Source organism: Heptranchias perlo, chromosome 2 (genome assembly GCF_035084215.1).
Source record: "Heptranchias perlo isolate sHepPer1 chromosome 2, sHepPer1.hap1, whole genome shotgun sequence".
NCBI lineage: Eukaryota > Metazoa > Chordata > Chondrichthyes > Hexanchiformes > Hexanchidae > Heptranchias > Heptranchias perlo.
In genome coordinates this window covers 145,682,378-145,703,786 of record NC_090326.1, presented here as the reverse complement: position 1 = coordinate 145,703,786, position 21,409 = coordinate 145,682,378, and the positions used below count along the sequence as shown (strand labels likewise).

Genomic DNA, 21,409 nt, shown 5'->3' with positions numbered 1-21,409 from the left:
TGAGATTGAGCTCCTAGTGCTGCTGACCTAGCTCCTCTGAGTCAATGATTTTCTTCCGTATTGTAAAGAGTGGCTAAATTGCATCTTTTGATAACTCTGGAAAGATGTGCTTTCAGTCTTTGCTTAATTTTGAAGAGTTGGTCTCACACTGGAGAAGAAGGGGATTGGCTGTAGTACAAGAACAATTGGTGCGATGCGCCAGACAAAAGATAACAAAAGTTAATATAAATTCTCCAGGCCAGTGTTATTTCCATTCCCATTTCATTGATTTGTAACGGTCTAATTAGAGAGCTGATTTTCATCATTTAACATTGAATAATGAATGGTTGGAGGGTGTCGAGTGACCTATATTTATGCACTGCTATCACCAACTTCACAACAGAGTAGGCAATGGAAATGTCACTCCTTGTATCATTGTGGAAATGGAGCCTAACTGTATTCTTTAATACAGCATGAAAGTAGCAGCAATATTTATGCCCATTTTTTTGCCCTTTTATTTTTTGCTGTTTGTGATCTAGACAAACTCTCTTGATTTTTTTTTAAAAACTTTCCTGGCTGGCTTTAATGAAAAATCTCAAGGCTGCAGTGAAAACTCAGTTGTAGTTGTGAAGGGATCGAATCATCAGGGTGTGTGGAAAAACCAATTGCATTAGGGAGGGAAACGAAGGGATGCTTTTATCTTGTTAAGTGAAGAGGTATCAGGTAAATGCTTGTATCGGGGAAACCGTCGAGTGAAGTTACTCAGTGCAGAAATAGAATTACTAGTTTTAATAAGAATTACTTGGTTGGATTACTTGTTAAACCTTGCATTTGGAAATGCGTAAATAGCCAAAGTAAAAACCTGCTTCACTTGGATAACACAGAGGAGGTCAGAAGAGGAAAAGATGTTCTGTTACTTTATACTTGCCCTCTCCTCAAAACAAAGTTTAAGATGGCCACTTAGCCTTAAATCATTTGGCAGTCTTGCCAACAGATTGGCTGCTGCAATAAATCTCAAGGATGCCGACTTTCACATGGCAATTCATCTGCAACACACACAATGACTGAACAACATTCCATGTTGACTTAAAGCATGTCTGAAACAATGTGCTATTTCCATCTAACTTTTTACAAGATACTTCTCTGCACTTTCATCTTTTGTGCTTCCTTTTTTAAAAAAAGGATTGTCTCATCAATGGACAGGGTTGGGAGACCGTGATTATTAGCAGTTTAGTTGCACCTGTGGCCTTTCGAGGTCTGGTTCCCAGCCAATGTCAAGGAATCTGTTTATTCGTGCCTATTCCCTAACATATATTGGGATAATTTGCCTACAAGGGAGCCCATTCCTAATGTTAAAGGATGTAATGTCCATTGCTTGTACACTTCTGCAAAACATTGTTCTGGGATTCATTGAAGCCACCTTGATAGTACCAGATGCAAGGATCTTTGTGAGGATTCGGAAACAAAACTACCTTCATAATTTCCATAGAAGGGCCAGACATTAAGTTGAAGATCAAACAGTGCAGAATCTGTTGCTGTTTAAGATAACTCAAACTTGATCTAGTTATCTTTTGTAGACTTTAATTTCTTGTCCACAGCCACCTGACTTCAAGAAGAAAATATTGAGGATTGTTATGAAAGCTTGAAGTCCCGGGGACTGGTTAATGGCCATTGACCTCACAAATGGCTGCTTTCTTATAACCACCAGAAAATACAGCAGAAAGTTTCTTTGCTGTCACGTGGCAGTACATGTTAACCATTTTTTTTTGTCTCATTCCCTTCAGCCTTATCCCTGCTCCAAAGATACCTTGCCTGATATCCTCTGAGTTCATAGGCTTTTATCTTGACAGCTGGCTTGTTTGAGGCTATGCTGATCTATACCTGTGTATCATGATGCAGGTATCTACTTTTTTAGATGGTCTTAAAAGTGGAGCAAGATTGCTGCTCCAACTCTCCTGAAACAAAGTTAGCTTCCAAAGTGCATTTGAGTCCTGCCACAGGGGATATGAACTAAAACCTTGAAAACCAGCTTTAGATTTGGAACCAGGTAATAGAAGACACAACCTCCTTCAGAACCTTCAGTTGATAGCACTACTTATCTCTACCTTCCCTGATGCTACAACTGGTCATGTCACATTTATACTGTTTATTTTGCATCAAAAGAAAGTGGGGTTTTGTATGCACATCAAGACAAGCATGAGTTCAGTTCTAAAGACTACCAAGCACACTAAAGCCATGAGTGAGATAACCTCCTTAAGAGGTTAATTCATACTGGCTTGAGTTCTCAAAGCATGCAGTATAAATCCAGCCTTAGTGTTGGTGATCTCCACAGAACTCAAAATGAACTCCACCATCGGCACACTGTGGCAACAGTGTGTTTTATCCAGAGAATGTACTGCAGCGGTTCACCAAGATTACATCAACAGCACCTTCAAGCCCCACAACCTTTATCGCCAGAAAGGACCAAAGCAGCAAGATCATGATCGCCATCACCTCCAGGTCATATACCACTTTCTAATTTTCACTGGGTCAAAATCTTCCAATTCCTTATCAAACACCATCATGGGAGAAGCACTAGCAAGAGGAACATAGGAACAGGAGTAGACCATTCAGCTCATCGCGCCTGGTCCGCCATTCAATTAGATCATGGCTGATCTGTATCTTAACTCCATCTACCTGCCTTGGTTCCGTAAGCCTTAACCCTTAATACCCTTGCCTAACAAAAAATCTATCTATCTCAGTTTTGAAATTTTCAATTGACCCAGCCTTTGCAGGACAGTGTTCCAGATTTCCACTACCCTTTGTGTGAAGAAATGCTTTCTGACATCACCCCTAAACGGCCTAGCTCTAATTTTAAGGTTACACCCCCTTGTTCTGGACTCTCCCACCTTTAACCATCTTAAACAGTTCAAGTAGATCACCCCTTAATCTTCTATATTCAAGGGAATGCAAGCTTAGTCTATGCAACCTTTCCTGATAGTTCAACCCTTTTAGCCCCAGTTCTACGGTTCGAAGATTAGGCCTACCACCACGTTCTGAGGGCAACTAGGAGGGGAAATAAATACAGCCTAGCCAGTTTCACCCACATTCTGAGAAATTAAGAAAATAATTAATGATTTCCATATGGCAGTCTTTCCACTGGGTGCTAATTTATTAAAGATTTTACTGCGTTAGTTGGCTCATGATTTAAAACTAGTGTCTCAGTAATTTTAACTGTACTATATACAGTGTATCTATATACAGTTACAAAGTGACATTTTTATTTGATTCAGTGTTATGGTTTTTCTTTGGTAACCTTTTTCAGGTAGGGAGTATATTATTGGGTTCCTTTTGAAGTGGTTTATTGATCTGCTATTTGCAGATCTGCCCTTGGATATCAGAACATGACTAAGGGAAGACCTAACCCACCAGTTTTGGACCCATTTAGAGAATTCCGCTCCCTTGCCACTGACTCCATCCCTTCATGACTGGTTGAGGCTGACCAGGCTGTGAGAAACATTGGTGTCCTGTTAAGTTTCAGATCCTATAAACCTATCCATCTTTGCAACATCACTCATCTTTTCTGTTTCCCCACTGTCACGAAAACCCTTATCTAGTCTTTCGTCGACTCTATCTCTTCAGTAACCTACTCACTGACCTACTGACCTCCGGACCTCCATTCTCTGCAAATTCCAAACTCTATCCTGCACGAGTCCTGCTTTACCTACCCACACTTCCTTTGATCTACACTGACTCCATGTCCTAAATGCATTGAATTTAAAATTCATGTTGAGCTGGCTCAACCCCTCTGTGTCCTTGCCTCACCCTGCCTCTGCCTCCTCCAGCCTGAGGTGTCTCCCATGTACTCTAGGTCCCCAGCTCTGGTCTTCTGTGCATTCTCCGCTCCATTATCATTGCAGAACTTTCAGCAACTTTGGCCCTGCTTTATGGAACGCCCTTCCTAAACCCCTCTGCCTCCTCTTGTTTGGTCTCCAGGAGGCTTTTAAGAAAGACCAATCTCTTTAGTCAAGTATTCTGTGACCTCTCAACTCCCCCCACAAAGGTTTGATGTTCATTCTTCCCTTTCTCTGTGCCGAGCTTTGGGACATTATGCTATGATACAGGTGATATATAAATGCAATTTGTTATAAGGGTGACTTGTATACTACAGACACCCAATAGTGAGAATTAGAGTTAGGTTTTAGAGGGAAGTCCTGAATGGGGAGACCCAGGAGGAGACACTGTCCAAATGGTGTTTTTATTTAAGATTGCTGTGTAATCTTAATCTATGTTGTGTGAAAAGGGTAGATTAGTTATCTTTATTGTAATTATCAAAATGATTAGAATACTTGGTTAAACAAGTCAGTGAATCATTTAACCATTCCACTGCCAACGAAAGAGGAGAGAGACCGTCATCTCCAGCATTCTAACTGGTGAGCATGAACTGATGCAGGATCACAGCAAAAGGCTTTTAAAAATGGGTATTATCCATAACTCTCTAATTGGGCATTGTTCAAATGTACCTTTTTGTAGGTCAACATCAAAGTAGTATTGGTTAATGGGGAGAGAAAATGAGGGGACGACGAAATTGGAGGAACGGGAAGTGCCAGTAATGACTACTAATTATCCTGGATGTAACATTGTAAACTGTGCTGTGGGCAATGGATTCTTCTCAGGGACCCAAATAACAAGTTACAATTTAGAAATCATTGGCTTCCAGTGCTTTAGGTTTCAAAGTTGATCTCATTACTTTACTTGGTTACTCTGCATATTTGCTCATTCGTTTTCCTTTTTTGCCTAATCTTGCTGTATAAAAAGATATCTTTTGTTCATTGCCCCCTTGTTTCTTTCTGCTTTATCCCATCTATTTAATAGTTACTCATTTTTCTTTCTTTCTCAAAACATGCAATTATTGTCTGCATAAAATTCACTTCCAAAATTTTGGTGGTTTGACCTTTATTTAAAGAAGGAAATATGCCAAAAAAAGGTCATTATCTGAATCTTTGCCTTCTGCAACTGAATAAATAAGCAGGGTTTAAGACCAGTAGTACTACTCTTGACTAACCCTGTTGTCTTTATTCTTTTGATGCAGCTCACTGACCAGATAAGACCATGGCTCGTCTAACAAAAAGGAGGCTGTCAGACTCGCAAGTGGTCCAGCGACTCTGGAATGCCATTGAAGTCATCCGCAATCAGAAGCAAATTGCCAACTTGGACAGGATAACAAAGTATGTCTTTAATTAAAAACTGGCTTTTTAAATAGTTTTATAGAGAATTTGCCGAGTGGAGTTCTTTTTCTTCAAAAAAAAATTGCACTCAACCGCATTTTAATGCATAATATAACCAGATTCTCTCTGAATACTTACTAGCTTGTTGGTAAATAAGGACGAACCTAAATAGCTGATCATTTTAATTTTGCCGTTTTGTAAATGTGAAAAGCACCTAAGGTTATAGATAACAGTACTTAACATTTATATAGCATTTTATCAAACTTGTGTGTTTCTGCACAAAATCAGCTTCTTTTGGAGTGTAGTAAATGTTAGGTGGACAAATCTCCAGGTCTTTTGGACTGGGTCAATATAACTTTTTTTTAAAAATAAATAAATAAAAGCAACATAACTAATTCTTGTTTGCAGGTCCTATTTCTGGATCCAAACTCTACATTACTTTATTTCACATTTGTGAGCCTGCCTTTTAAACCTACTGCATTCTAATGATTAGGCATTTTTGTCCAAAATATGAAACTTGCAGGTGAAATTTAATATTGTAACAAGATATTATTGGTGCAATCAACATTTAATTTGCAGAAACTGTAAATGACAGACTCCACCTGTACATTACTGTAGTGCATACAAGATTAAAAATGCACACTTTGCCCCCTCCCCCAAAGGATGCTTCATTTTTTCTCTCTCATTCTTTTCACTAGATCTTATAAAAATGCTCAGCTTATTGATTTCCTGGGCAAAATGAGATAAGGGAGGGAAAATGCAATGTATACCATGAATAGGTTAAGAGGAAAAGCTTGCTCCTTCCTTTGTTTCTCTGCAAATTATTTTTGTGATCATCTTCATGTAGTCTAGAAGTGTGAAGTGATGTATTTTGGTAGGAAGAATGAGAAGAGGCAATATAAACTAAATGGTACAATTTTAAAGGGGGTGCAGGAACAGAGAGTGAGCTGGGGGTGTATGTACACAAATCTTTGAAGGTGGCAGGACAAGTTGAGAAGGCTGTTAAAGACATACGGGATCCTTGGAGTTAGAAAAGCAAGGAAGTTATGCTAAACCTTTATAAAATACTGGTTAGGCCTCAGCTGGAGTATTGTGTTCAATTCTGGGCACCACACTTTAGGAAGGATTCCAAGGCCTTAGAGAGGGTGCAGAGGAGATTTACTAGAATGGTACCAGAGATGCAGGACTTCAGTTACGTGGAAAGACTAGAGAAGCTGGAGTAGTTAGCCTTAGAGCAGAGAAGGTTAAGGGGAGATTTAATAGAGGTGTTCAAAATCATGAAGGGTTTTAATAGACTGAATAAGGAGAACCTGTTTCCAGTGGCAGAAGGGTCTGTAACCAGAGGACACAGATTTAAGGCAATTGACAAAAGAACCAGAAGCTACATGAATCATTTTTTTTATGCAGCGAGTTATGATCTGGAATGCAGTCTAAAAGGGTGGTGGAAGCAGATTCAATAATAACTTTCAATGGGGAATTGGATAAATACTTGAAGGGGGGAAAATTTGCAGGGCTATGGGGAAAGAGACTAATTGAATAACTCTTTCAAAGAGCCGGCATAAGCCCGTTGGGTTGAATGGCCTCATTCTGTGCTGTATCATTCTATCCTTCTACGAAACTTTGTTCTTTGCTTGTTGCTATTATGTTGATTAATAAATCGATCCAGCAAGGTGGTTTTCCTAACATGGCTGTGTGCTATTCATGGAAGAGCAAAATTTATATGAAATATCCAAAACGATATCTTCCTGCTGTTATTCTTTGGCAACTATCTTTTCACAGGGTGGCCAGGTTATATGGCACTGTGTATTGCTCCCAACTGGGTTGCTCTGTTAGGCACTTAAGTACCAATTTGTTTCAGGCAGTAGTATTTTTTTAAAAAGTTTTAGTCAATACATTTAACATCAATTTCTAAGTTTCCTCTCCATTCTTGCAGCCTTCATGTAGCATAGTGTTCAGCTCATAAAAGAAATCATAAGTGACCATTTCCCTTTAGGATGTATTTAAAATCGGTCATATGGGCGATGTCCCAATATCATCACACCCCCACCCCGGGCCCATCCTTTGCACGCCTTGTTTGCAAGCTGGAATGTGGATTAACTAATGATGTACAGTGAGAATGCTGGTGTTCTTAACAGAAGAGCACATTGAATTGTTGAGACTGAACAATAGCTGCTGGCTGTGTGTGTGTCATCCAAACATGATATTGTGTAATATTTATTTGAGCTTCTTAGTCAGAACTGGAAGGATTAACTTCAGAAATGAGAGGCCCGGAAAAAGAGTTGAGACTAGAATTTTGTAATAACATTGAACAGGTCACCTGATTCTGAAACCGTGTCAAACTCTATAGAAGTCGGTGTCTTCTGGCTCTCAGAAGCTGGTGATGTTAGCACTCAGCTGAAACAACTCCTTTTCCATTGCTTTGGGAAGGTTCAAATTCAACAGCTACCCTTGCATGTTTAGTTTGTTTTGGGCGAGAGATTAAGTATAGAGGTGTTAATGGAAAATAAGAAACTGAATCATTTTTAAGGGATGAGAGTTATACATTTTGGGGTCTGACCTACAGATTCCCAGGGTGTAACTGGCTGAGAACAGGGGTCTGCCAACTCTTGCTATGTATAGGTCCTGGAACAGTAACTCGCAAATAGGTTTGATCCCTGTTCTCTCTGTCACAATTCAGAATGACACTTAATGGTTTGATATGTAATAATAAATGGAAATATTTTACTCCTTAGTATTTAGGAACTAAATTAAAGGCCAGTAAGTGCCAATTATTTTTTTGTATTCTTGTCTGCACGTTCCTTGACTTCAGACTTAAATGCAGCTGTATTGCGTGTTCATGTATTAAACTAAATTTGTTTTCTGACATCCTGTCAAATCCAGCTGTCTAACCTCAAGTGAGAACTATCTATCTACTCCAGCTTACAAAATTGATTGTGGTTGGGGGGAAATGTAATTAGAGTTGGGGGGGGGGGGGGAAAACTAAAATGACTGCAATATGTAGTTTGCACTGAGTTGCAACATAAATAACAATTTTGCACAGTGCCATTAACATTGTAAATTATCTCCAGTTACTTGTTAAAGGGGAGGGCATCATGCAGGGCAGATTTAGGATTGATAAATAAAGGCATGGCTGAAAAGGTGGGATGTAGAGGGGTTTAGGAAGAGAGTTCCACAGAGCTATGGGTGATAGCTTGGTCCCCAATGGTGCCACGGTGGGAAAGCAGGACTGGAGCTGGTAGAGTAGAGGGTAGTGCTAGGAGTAAGGGTAGAGGAGATTGAAGAGGTTGGGTGGAACAAGGTCATGGAAGGGTTTGTAAATCAGGAATAGCATTTTGAATTCAATATGCTTGAAGTGGGAAGCCACAGAAGTTGGCAAGGACAGGGATCATTGGTTAGTGGAATTTAGTAAGTGAAAGGATGCAGTCGGCCTAAGAGGCTAGTGAGGAGAGTGTTGGAAAAGTCTAGCCTGGAGGTTACGAAGCTGTGGGAGAGGGTTTTTGCAGCCATAGGATGTGTTAGGAACTAATGTAAGCAGTGTTTGAGTGCAGGTATCCATTCTTAATGGATCGGATGTGGGGTTTGAAGCCCTGCTCAGGATTAAACTGGGTGCCAAGGATTAAACTATGCGCTGTTGGGTTCAGCCTGAGCAAGCAGCTAGGAAGAGGGTTGAATTGGGGCTAAGGTACAAATTTTCTGGTAGGAGCTGTATAGGATGGCTTCAGTCTTGCTGGACAGGCAATTGGATAGCACAGCAACTGTTGTGGATTCAGGGTGATGGTGGGAAGGTAAAGCTGGATATCACCAGAATGAAGAATATTGGGGACCTGAGATGGAAGGATGTTAAAGACCAATGACATTTTAGATCCAGAATTCCATTAACTTTTGGAGCATTTTAGGAAGTTGCTGAATAAGTGTACCATACAAGTGTTTCACATCATTTCCTTTTTTGTTTGCCAAAATATTGTAAAACCTAATGAATGTAAAGTAGGTGCCTCAATTAGGCTGTATTGTTAAACATCGTCCAGCAAAATTTGGTGCCATTTTGCTTGAACCATAAATGGACAATCATGCAACCAGTTAGGTCGGAGAATCGGCGCTACAATGTTGCAGCCCTGTTTCTGCTCCGTTGCCCTTTCAAGCGTGGCTAGGAGCACAAGTTTATGGATTTAACCCTTTAGTTCCCACACTTGGCAGATATTGTCTTTCTATGTAACTTTTTAAAAAATATATATTTCCCTTGGGTAACACTAGTATTTGCTGTTTAGATCCACTCTCCATTTTGTCCTGTGCTGCAACCAGTAATCACTTGCCTTATTTAGGGTTCTTTGACCATGACTGTTATAGTACAATAAAATGTGGTATTGTGAAATAGTTTGGCATTTGGCAATTCTTGCAACATTGATTTTTCCTACTGAGTAGTAATATGCTTTACAATGCAGTAAGACAATTGGGACCATCAAGATGAAATTTGATTTAAACAACTCTGGTCTAGTGCTATTGAGTTGTCTCCTTACTAGGACTGTCACTCAGGAGCAGCAATATAGTAAATCAAGTTGGAATGAAAGATAGCAATAGGATTGTATCCTAAAAAGGAATACATTGAGTTGTACACTTGTATTGTAAAACTGCTTATTTCAAGACTTGAATCAGTGTTGACATGTTACTGTGACAGGGGCATTTCCTACAAAATCCAAATTGGAAGAACTAAATTCTTAATTTCCTTCAAGAATACTGTGCATCCAGAGTTGCTTGCTGTACATTACTATAATTCCACTTTATTTAATGAAAATTCATAGCCCATTACCGATGGCACGCTATTGTAAACTCTTTTTTAAAAAAAAAATTTATAATGTTTAAATTCCTGAATATATCTTCAATATTATGTCAGATTTTTGATACTGTCTGCTTTCAATATTGATTTTTATTGGTTGAAGTTTAGTATAAAAACAAAAAAACATGCACTTGCATTGTGCTTTATCACTTCTGATGGTGTCTTAAAGCACTTCACAACCATTGGATTATTATTGAAGTGCAGCTACTGTTGTGTAGGTAAATGAAATGGCCATTTTGTGCACTCAAGGTCCCACAAACAGCAAATGAATGAACGAGCAGACAATCTGTTTTTAGTAATGTTGGTCAAAGGAGAAATGTTGGCCAGGACACTGAGAGAATCCTCCATTCTTCAAATGGTGCCATAGGATTTTTTTTTTATGTTCGGCTCAATGGGCAGTCGGGACCTTGGTTTAACGTCTTATCCAAAAGACAGCAAATCTGGCACTCCCTCAGAATGCTCCTATTTGATCTGTTCAATTTATGACATCAGCTAGTAGAATATGTCTTATAAAAAGGGGGGTGAAAAGATGAGTGTGTGCAAATTCTGGCAAACTGAAATAAAAATAGGCGATGTTGCAAATGCATATCAGGCCCAGCAGCATCTGGAAAAAGAGACCTGTTAATGTTTTGAACTCAGAATCTTTGTTGTTACCTTTCTTTTTAAAAAAATTGTTTGGGTCATTTGGACGTGATTAGTAATTTTTATCAAGGGAACCTCTTCTCCATTAGATTTTAAAGTATCCTGTTATGGCAAAAATTGACTTTTTAAAACTATTACAAAAATTTTATTTATTTATTTTCTACTCCCTTTTTTAAGGTCACTGCAAATATATCCTTTGTCCATGCTTGATTTCAGTTCACTATTCTAAGGTGCACAGTACTGGCCCAGTGGAACACCTAACCTGTACTCCTAACTGTCCCCAACCCTCCCTCTCTTTCCCCCTCTTTTTTTCTCTTCTCTTTCTCCCCCCCCCCCCCCCCCCCAGCATTGTAATGATTAGAAATTATTGACACAAACTGGGAAATCATGTGCGTGGACCTATCCTTCGAGTATCTAGTTTTATTTATATTCCACTGTGCCACCTTGTATAAAATTATTTGACATTTTTAAGAAAGGGTCCTTTGCGTTGGTTGGGGATGTGCTAGATAGTAATACTCAAATTTCTGGTAATGTTCGAAACTATAAGTGAAGTGAGCAAATTTATTATTGACTGAACCCCATGATGTGTTGCTATCTTGAAATAAACTCCACCCTGTGTTAACAATATTTGTTAACAGATTACAATGATTGTCATTTGATTTTACAGTGACTGTACATTAGGTGCACCTGATTCATAATTGAGTTTTTAAAAATTTCATGGCCTGTTGCAAAATAATAGTACACAAGCTATGGGCTGAATGGCCTGCTTCTGTGTTGTATCATTCTATGAACTCATAAAATACTCATCCTTTGGGATTGTCTTGATGCTGTACTTAGTCTGTTCTGAGAATAGGTGCATAAATACACACTTAAAATAATCTGTTATGACATTTGTATGCCTCCCTAGACCTGATTTCCCCCCCCCCACTCTCCATATTTGTACAAACATCATCAAACATTGAGTCAGATGTTCCCAGTGTGTGTACAGTCACGATTTTTCTTGATGGGCACGATATTGGTGAATTAAAATCCTATTGTTTTATGCTCCTGTTTTAGTGTGGTTGCATTCTGAGGAGGTTGGCAACTAATAGAGTACTAATGTAACTGGTCTGTTGGGGAGGGGGTGAGGGGAAACTTCGGGTAGAATAACTGACTTCTTCCAATCTCTTGGATTCTGGAAAAAAAAGTGTGTTGCTAAAATGCGCAAGTGAGACCTGCCTCAGTTTAGGTTTTTTTTAAAAAGCAAAGGATTCCTTCCAAATGGCTATTTACATACATCATTTTCAGTGGCAATGGGTTCAATTATTAAACAAATTTTCAGCCCTCCATTTTCTCCCATATATCTGGACTCTAGATGAAAGGAGAGGCGGTTGACTCCAGGTGACTCTACAGTTTCCACCATTATCACTGCACCCATCGGATAAGGAGGGCTGTTATGTGATCCAAATTGGGAATTCCAGCAGACACTCTCTTCCTCCTCCATCCCATCAGATAGGCAGCTCTCTTGTTGGTGCTGGACCTCCCAAGCTTGATGTCTGGTTTTTGTGGGAACCCTGAATGTGAACCACATCCAAGCCTCTGATTCAAATTGTTTGACTATCTACTCATGTTGCTTGATGCTTTATAATTTCTTATTTCCCCCTAAACTTTCTTTCCACAAATGCTTAGAATTGCCTTCCTAGACCATTGCATTTTGGCGAATCCTAATCTGTCTTTCGCCTAGTCTAAATTTTTTCCCCCCCAGATCCTAATTTCTTCATAACCAAAATCATGGATATTTCTGTTTCAAGGCAGCTTCTCGAGACTAGACTAATCCTTTTCCAAGGCTGAACTCTGCTATTCTTAGCTTATCAAATGATTTGTGTTCCCTGGTTTCCATCTGCTTTTCCAACAAAGCTGTTGTTATTTTTGGGTTTTTGTCCAGTCAGCTCTGCCAGGTTACATTTCCAGTTCCAATTAGTTCTTCAAAGAACATTTTTATGCTCTCCCATTTTTCCTATAAAGTCTCCTAATATAGCCCAATGAATATGGGAGGGTTGGCAGCAGTAAGGAATAAGTACTCTTTAAACAAGCACTAGTTAGCCATGCCCCATTTTTATATTTGCCTATGGACTTTCCACTATCTTCTGAAATATATTTCCCTTCGGGTAATTTCTGCTTTTCCATTAATGGCAGAATTCACAGAAAGCACTTTCGGTCCTTGTATTTCATACCAGTAACAAAAAAAAAGAAATTGCATTTATCTAGTGCCATTCATGACCTCAGGACACCCCAAAGCACTTTGCAGACAATGAAGTATTTTTGAGGTGTAGTCACTACAAGGCAGCAAATTTCCTACAAACCTCAGTAAGATAAATGACCAGATATGTTTTAGGTGTTTGTTGAGCGATAAATGTTGGCCAGGACATCGGGGAGAACTCCCCCACTCTTTGAATAGTATCATGGGATCTTTCACGTCCATCTGAGAGGGCAGACCTTGGTTTAACGTCTCCTCTGAAAGATGGTGCCTCTGACAATGCCGAACTGTACTCCAGTGTCAGCATGGATTATGTCCTCTGTTAAGTCTCCGGAGTAGGGCTTGAGCCCATGACCTTCTGACTCAGCCAAGAGTGCTGCCACTGAGCTAAGGCTGACACCATTGAGTAAAAATTTAGTAAAGTTTAGTAAAAGAAAATGGAGTAATGGTATGTACATTATGACATAAAATGTATTTATGTTGGATATAATGTGTTTGGGGTACGAAGCTAAACCATGTTTACTTTGTATATTTGTGCAATACCAGTCTTTAAGTATTTTTAAGTCAGGTCTAAAGTGCTGTAGTTAAGTACAACTTTCATTTCAGTTAGTTACAGTTGGTTTTCACTTTCAACTTTATACTGTCCCCAATATTATTATAATCCTAGTGTTGATTGAGAACCTGATTCTAAGTGCAAGCAACTAATAAACTCTGAATAATTCCCGTTTTAGGATAAGTAACTTTATTTTAGCAATACTATAAACAAAACTGCTTATTACAACCAATGTGGGAAATGTTGGCAATTAATTAATTGTATCCTGTTTAATTAGTTTTCTCTCTTTGGCATTTGCAAAGTGTTTAAGTTAAAATTAAAGGTCTGAAAATCAATCCTATTTTGCCATGCAGTTTGCTAATGTGTGTATTTGTTATCTGCCTTATTACTGAGTAGGCAATGGAAAATTTAATCCACAGAATATCAAGTAACTAATAGGATTGAAATCGCTAATAGAAATTCATCTAAGTTAGTTATGTTTTTATTAGACATTACTCTTCGATTTAGCAGTGATGATTGATTGAGGTGGTCTCTGTGGTTTCTCTCTTAGGTTCATGTCCCGCCTTCACAGTATGCACCCAAAGGACGCCAATCGGCAGCTGGGCCTTGCGGTAAAAGACGGCCTGATTGTTGAAACACTGACTGTGGGCTGCAAGGGTTCAAAGGCAGGCATCGAGCAGGAAGGATATTGGCTACCAGGGGATGAGATTGTAAGCATTATGATTATTTAGGACTGAGCCATATGTATTCAGTTTAGTGGCCATTAGAAGCTGAAAATGATTATTTACCAAGGGGGAGAAAAGCACACTTGCTTACGAGGATGTAAAATCATTGTGTATAGAACAGTAAAGCTGCATTATATTACAGTATAACTGTGTGGTTAAGAATCCTCTTTCTGGAGGAGCATGATTTATGAAACCATGATCTGGTGTAAAATCGACAAGTACAGTAACAGAGAAATAGTTCTGAATGTTTACTTAGACTGTGCCTACTCTCTTTAGGTCATCTGAAGTGCATCATCCTGTGCAGTCGTATGTGATTTTACAACCCAAGTAAGCCTGCAAGATTGGTCACTAGTGCTGTAGGCACATCCTTGGAAACTCACGGTTTTCAGTGTTCAAGACAACTTCTAAAATACGCATAATGTAATAATTGACCATTTAGGAACATTTGGCCTAAATTCAATTTTTATTATTTAACAAAACGTGAAAGTACTTTTACTTTTAATAAATGCTTCCTTGGTGTATTTATATTAAAAAAAAAGACACCTTTTTCTTTTGCCAAAATCTTTCTTGTAGTATACTGCAGCTTTAAATATTGTTTAACCCCAGTTACTGTTCGCTCCAAATAAGAAGTTGTTTGACACTGATAGGTTGCATGACATTTACCAGCGCCTTCCCAAGTCCATTTTGTTGGCTTTTTGCTGATATTTTCTTTCAGCTTTAAAACAATGTAATATGGAAAAGGACTGTAAGAATCTGTGGTATAATGTTTGTCTCGATAGGTAATAGAGTAGTATGGCCACTGGTACCAGCCTAGGTTGATATTTAACGGGTCGTCATTGCTGGGAGATTTGAGCCTTGCAGTGAGATGCCTGCAGCTTTAGGAAGGTAACGTGCCTTGTTGACATGGTTGGTGGCAATACCAATTGTTTAATTATTGGAGACAAGACCAGATAGAATTTTCATTCTTTTACATGATTGCTTTAAGAAAATACCCTAATTGGATGGGACAAGAATGCCAGGATAATGGCCCCGAGCCTCTTAATTTGTAGGACAATATTCCAAATTTATTATGTTACCAAACTACTTGCAGCATGGGTAGAATTTCCAGTCATTGCTCCCAGCACTGGCCAAGAAAATGCCTGCTTGGCAAATAGTTGCATATTTAAATTTTATCTTTGTGCCAGCAGCATATCTTTAAAAGCTCGTATTGGGAAAATTATGTCGCAAAAGTAATCAGACCACTTCAGTGCAAATTTTATTGCACTACAGGGTGACAGACTAAATAGTATACATTTTTACTGGTCCTGGCCTGGTAATGTATAAATGTTTCCATTTCTTATGAAAATAAAATTGCATGAAAGAATATTAGTTACTCTTTTGAGTGAGTTATTTTTGTTTGTTTCCTCCTCGCCTTGCTTAAAGTTGCAGAAGAAGTTTGAATGTTAACATCATTCGTCTTGCAGACCAGTGCTTTTGCTTTAATATAAAGCAGTTTCCTGCAGCTGATTTGGCTCACAACAGCACTAAAGGCAAGAGATATGAGCCCACCTCTGGGAATTAGGTGCACACTGCTTGGATTTTCCACTTGGTGCAGTATAACTGCAGCTTGGTACAAAGCCAGGTTTTAAAAGCTCCTCTTGCCTGCATTGAACCTTTTTGGTAATTTTGTAAACCTCCGTTTTTATTGATGAGAGCTGATAGTCCTGCAGCTGACTCCTAATATAGGTGACATTTGGAAGCCAGTGAGTAAAGTTTTGCACGTGCGGAAGCATACATGTACAGAGCTTGGTGAACAGACAGAAAATGGCTGGGATGTGCCGGCCATATGCTACTTGTTCTTGGTGATGTAATTGATCCCTTGCCTTTCTAGTCTTTGAAAACCACATTTTAGCAAAATTTGTGTTCAGAATAATGGTTTTAAATGTCCACTAACCAGATTTTGCTGCTTTTACAGTAACTTTGTTATTGCCATTTAGTGGTGGAAATCAAAACTGTTCCTGAGTTGGATTTTACTGCCAGCTTGCCCAGCATGTATACAATAAAAGCCTAGGCAAAACGGAAGCATTTTTGAAGAAGTGATGAACTTCAGTCCAAACTAAGAAATCATATTATCGTTTCAGTGTTAACTTAATTTTGGTAACAGTTTATAATTGCAGCATCTGTACACATCCATAGTGACAAAATGAAATGTTACTTCCCAGTGGTGTGTGGAGGCTATTGCATATAGCAAGCTATTTTTAATGGGGCACCTTGCAACTAGTGTTATGTTTAGCATTTTAAAGCTGCCCCTGACCACCTTACCACTGGCTTCCACCCTATTCCCCAGATGTGCCTCTAGTCATTATTAAAATATAAAAATGTTTTTTGTAATGGGTTGGCTTTAGCTTGGTTACTGTAAATTACACATTTGTTTCTTTCTGTTGTAGGATTGGAATGCAGAAAGCCACGACTGGTATTGCATGGAATGTCACATGGCGGGAGAGGTCCTAACTTGTGATTCTTGCTTCCGTGTGTATCACCCAAAATGTATTCCTGATGAATTCAGGCAACAAGACAGCAGTTCACCTTGGCAGTGCCAAGTGTGCAAGGTAAGTACAATTGTACTTTAACTAGATGTAGAGAAAATGTTTTTACTTGTGGGAGAGTCCAAAACTAGGGGCTATAAATATAAGAGTGTCACTAATAAATCCAATAAAGAATTCAGGAAAAACTTCTTTACCCAGAGTGGTGAGAATGTGGAACTCGCTACCACAAGGAGTAGTTGAGGTAAATAGCATAGATGCATTTAAGGGGAAGCTAGATAAGTACATGAGGGAGAAAGGAATGGAAGGATATGCAGGTAGGGTTAGATTAAGTAGGGTGGGAAGAGGCTCATGTGCAGCATAAACACTGGCACACACCAGTTGGGCCGAATGGCCTGTTTCTGTACTGTTAATTCAATGTAAATTGCAAATGTTTAAAATGTAAAGCATTTACAAACCATGCACTTTTAAGTTTTTTTTTCAATCCTAAATGCAGTCTTGTCATCATGCAACATTTATGCAGATATAAGTTATGCATTTTTATGTTTCAATTGTATTTATTATCAATTCTACATAATAAATAGCTTTGCTTTGTAGCTATAAAATGAGAGCAGTGACTCACCTAGTACACCTGCTGGTGGAAGCACTCAGGAGTGGCATTGATGACCCCAGAGAGCAAAACAGCTAGAGTAAATACAAAGGATTAACTTGGGGGGGAGAAAATAGATTGCCTGTACCTTGAATTCAAAATGATGGACTCGTTGAATTGACGCAGTTAATTACAATATATGCACAAGAAATTTAATTTGGAAAATAGGTGTAACATTTTGTCTTGATAGGAAATTTCATTGCTGTGATGTAATTGGCAATCTGACCTCTTGTGGTACCGTGATTAGATTATTGTTCCCATATCTGGGGAGGTTATTTGAAAATCACTTTCTCACTCCTAGGCAGGATGCAATAAAAAAAAGTTTGTAATCTTTGTAGGCAAACAGGAATCCCAAAGAATACTCAGCGTTACTGTGGGCAGTTTCTGTGTTGTACAGAGGCAGTCTCCATCTAGTGATGGTTTATTGTTTGGCAGGCGGCAATGAAAATGAATTTCTTGCTCCCGAGCTCTACAATCCAAAGCCAAGCAGACCTATGAAGCAGTGAAGAGAATGTCTTCCAGAAACAGGAGTTAATCTGTTCATATAATATTCAAAGTTTCAACAACTTGCATTTATCTAGCACCTTCAATGTAAACAAACATCTCGAGGCATTTCACACAGGCGTAAAGGAGGGTAAAAAGGACCCTGGGCCAAAGATGATTCCTAGAGGTGGCCAAAAACTTGATCAATTGGGGTTTTAAGGACTACCTCTCCATCTCCCTCTTCTCCTTTGAGGCAAAGTAGTATAGGTAGGGAATTCCACAGCATGGGGCCTAGGTGGTTGAAAGCACAGTCACCAATGGTGGGATAAGAACATAAGAAATAGGAGCAGGAGTAGGCCAATCGGCCCCTCGAGCCTGCTCCGCCATTCAATAAGATCATGGCTGATCTGATCCTAACCTCAAATCTAAATTCATGTCCAATTTCCTGCCCGCTCCCCGTCACCCCTAATTCCCTTTACTTCTCGGAAACTGTTGATTTCCGTTTTAAATTTATTTAATGATGTAACTTCCACAGCTTCCTGGGGCAGCAAATTCCACAGACCTACTACCCTCTGAGTGAAGAAGTTTCTCCTCATCTCAGTTTTGAAAGAGCAGCCCCTTATTCTAAGATTATGCCCCCTAGTTCTAGTTTCACCCATCCTTGGGAACATCCTTACCGCACCCACCCGATCAAACCCCTTCACAATCTTATATGTTTCAATAAGATCGCCTCTCATTCTTCTGAACTCCAATAAGTAGAGTCCCAATCTACTCAACCTCTCCTCATATGTCCGCCCCCTCATCCCCGGGATTAACCGAGTGAATCTTCTTTGTACTGCCTCGAGAGCAAGTATGTCTTTTTTTTAAGTATGGACACCAAAACTGTATGCAGTATTCCAGGTGCGGTCTCACCAATACCTTATATAACTGCAGCAATACCTCCCTGTTTTTATATTCTATCCCCCGAGCAATAAAAGCCAACATTCCGTTGGCCTTCTTGATCACCTGCATACTAACTTTTTGATGATCTTGCACTAGGACCCCCAGATCCCTTTCTACTGTAGTACTTTCCAGTTTCTCGCCATTAAGATAATAACTTGCTCTCTGATTTTTCCTGCCAAAGTGCATAACCTCACATTTTCCAATATTGTATTGCATCTGCCAAATCTCCGCCCACTCACCCAGCCTGTCTATAATCCCCCTGTAGGTTTTTTATGTCCTCCTCACTCTCCACTTTCCCTCCCATCTTTGTATCATCTGCAAACTTTGATATGTTACACTTGGTCCCCTCCTCCAAATCGTTAATATAGATTGTAAAGAGTTGGGGACCCAGCACCGACCCCTGCGGAACACCACTGGCTACTGGTTGCCAGTCCGAGAATGAACCGTTTATCCCAACTCTCTGCTTCCTGTTAGATAACCAATCCTCTACCCATGCCAGAATATTACCCCCAATCCAGTGATTATCTTGAGCAATAATCTTTTATGTGGCACCTTGTCGAATGCCTTCTGGAAGTCTAAATACACTACGTCCACTGGTTCCCCTTTATCCATCCTGCACGTTATGTCCTCAAAGAACTCAAGCAAATTTGTCAGACATGACTTCCCCTTCATAAAGCCATGCTGACTTTGTCCTATTAAATTATGTTTATCCAAATGTTCCGCTACTGTCTCCTTGATAGATTCCAAAATTTTACCCACCACAGATGTTAAGCTAACTGGTCTATAATTTCCAGCCTTCTGCCTACTACCCTTTTTAAATAAGGGTGTTACATTAGCAGTTTTCCAATCTGCCGGGACCTTTGCCGAGTCCAGAGAATTTTGGAAAATTATTACCAAAGCATCCACAATCCCTACTGCCACTTCCCTCAAGACCCTAGGATGTAAGCCATCAGGTCCAGGGGATTTATCCGCCTTGAGTCCCATTAAGGTGGGGAATGTACAAAGGACTGGAGTTAGAAGAAAGAGCTTTGTCGGCTGGAGGAGGGTTCATAGATGGGGAGGGGTGCCCATGAAGAGAATTAAACATTAGGATGGGGATTTTCAATTTGATGAGGTTGAAACCCACTGTAGGTTAGTAAGGACAGGAGTGATGGGTGAGCAGGGCATATAATAGGATACGAGCAGAGTTTTGGATGAGCTAAAGCTTGTGGAGGGCTGGATAGGAGAGCATTGAAATAGTCGAGTCTGAATGTGACCAACACATGGATGAGGGTTTCAATTGAGGAAGGGGCAGAGGCGGGTGATGTTTTGGGGATGGAAGTAGGCGATCATTGTGATGAAGATATATGGGGTGGGCAGCTCATCTCAGGTTAGAACAGGACATGATGACGGTGGCCAGGGAGGAGGACAGAGTTAGCAACAGTTTGTGGCAGGGCCAAAGGCAATGGTTTTAGCCTTCCCAATGTTCAGCTGGAGGAAATAATGACTCATTCAAGACTGGATGTCAGACAAGCAGTCATCAGCACATGTGGAAGCTGACCTCATGTCTCTGGATAATGTCTGCAAGAGGCTGCATGTAGATGTGGAAGAGGAGGGTGCCAAGGATGGATCTTTTGGGTCTCCTGAGGTGAATGTGTGGAATGGGAAGCCATTAGTAGAGATCTTCTGGCTACCATAGGATGGGCAAGAATGGACCCGTTACGAGGCCAGTCCCAATGAGTTGAATAGCGAAGGAGAATCGTTTGAGCAAGAATGTGTGGTCAACCTCATTCAAGGCTGTAGAGTGGTCTATGAGGAATAATACAACACAGTCACGGATAATATCATTGTGGCTTTGGTTAAGGCTGTTTTGGTGCTGTGGGAAGAGTGGAAACCTGAATGGAGAGATTTGAACAGCCAGTTGCAGGTGAGGTAGACACAGATTTGGGAGGTATCGTGACAAATGGAAGGCCAAAGGATAGGCAGTTGGGAGTTTGAGTGCAGTTGTTAGCAACTTGAAGGAAGAGGTTTTTTTTTGTCAGGGGTGGATGCAGAACAAAGTGGGTTTCTAAGAAGGTGGAAGGATGTGGGTGGTGTGGGATACAAGGGAGGTTGAAGGAATGGCCATTAATATGGATGGGAGAGTTTATACAAAGGGAGAGATTTAGGGAGGACAGGATACTAGTGAACTTGGAGGAGAGGGAGCAAGTGGAGCTTGCAATGAAGATTGTAATCACTGGGAAAGAGTCGCCACTCGGTGTAGAGGCTGACTGAGGAAAGAAGGGGGGTTATCTCTGGGAGAAACTCGGACTGGGGCTTTGGAGATGGGCCTGAGAGGGGTGGAACATGGTGAGTTGCTTGGGGGAGAGCCTATGGTGTGACTTTCAAAGACTGCATAAGTGCAGAGATTGTATTTGAGGACTGGAGAGTGACTCCTGTGAGTCCAAGATAAGAATCAGTGAATTGTGGAACAGTCAGTAGTAGGGGGCAAATGATCAAGAGTATTTTGAAAGACATTATCAGTATTCATCCAAATACCATAGAAGCTGTTTGGAGAAGCTGACATAGTATGGACCAATAGACCATGCCTCGTGAATCTACCAGGATTCTTTGTAGGAAGTAACTATGTTAATGCATGAGTGATAAAGATTTTAAAAATTT

At 39.9% G+C, this 21,409-nt stretch overlaps 1 protein-coding gene across 8 annotated transcripts in view; it reads left to right on the top strand.

Annotated features, from left to right (window-relative positions):
• Positions 1 to 21,409, top strand: part of zmynd11 (zinc finger, MYND-type containing 11) — a 169,752-nt gene that overhangs the window by 74,967 nt on the left and 73,376 nt on the right. For 5 of the 8 annotated variants that reach the window (XM_068007899.1, XM_068007873.1, XM_068007880.1 and 2 more), the window contains 3 exons: positions 5,051 to 5,186; positions 13,999 to 14,158; positions 16,600 to 16,761. In XM_068007899.1, the coding sequence (XP_067864000.1) occupies positions 5,071 to 5,186; positions 13,999 to 14,158; positions 16,600 to 16,761 (438 nt within the window). In that variant the 5' untranslated portion in view covers positions 5,051 to 5,070. Of the gene's footprint in view, positions 1 to 5,050; positions 5,187 to 13,998; positions 14,159 to 14,461; positions 14,501 to 16,599; positions 16,762 to 21,409 lie in introns of those variants that run through there. The other 3 variants (XM_068007908.1, XM_068007916.1, XM_068007924.1) reach the window with 3 other exon arrangements.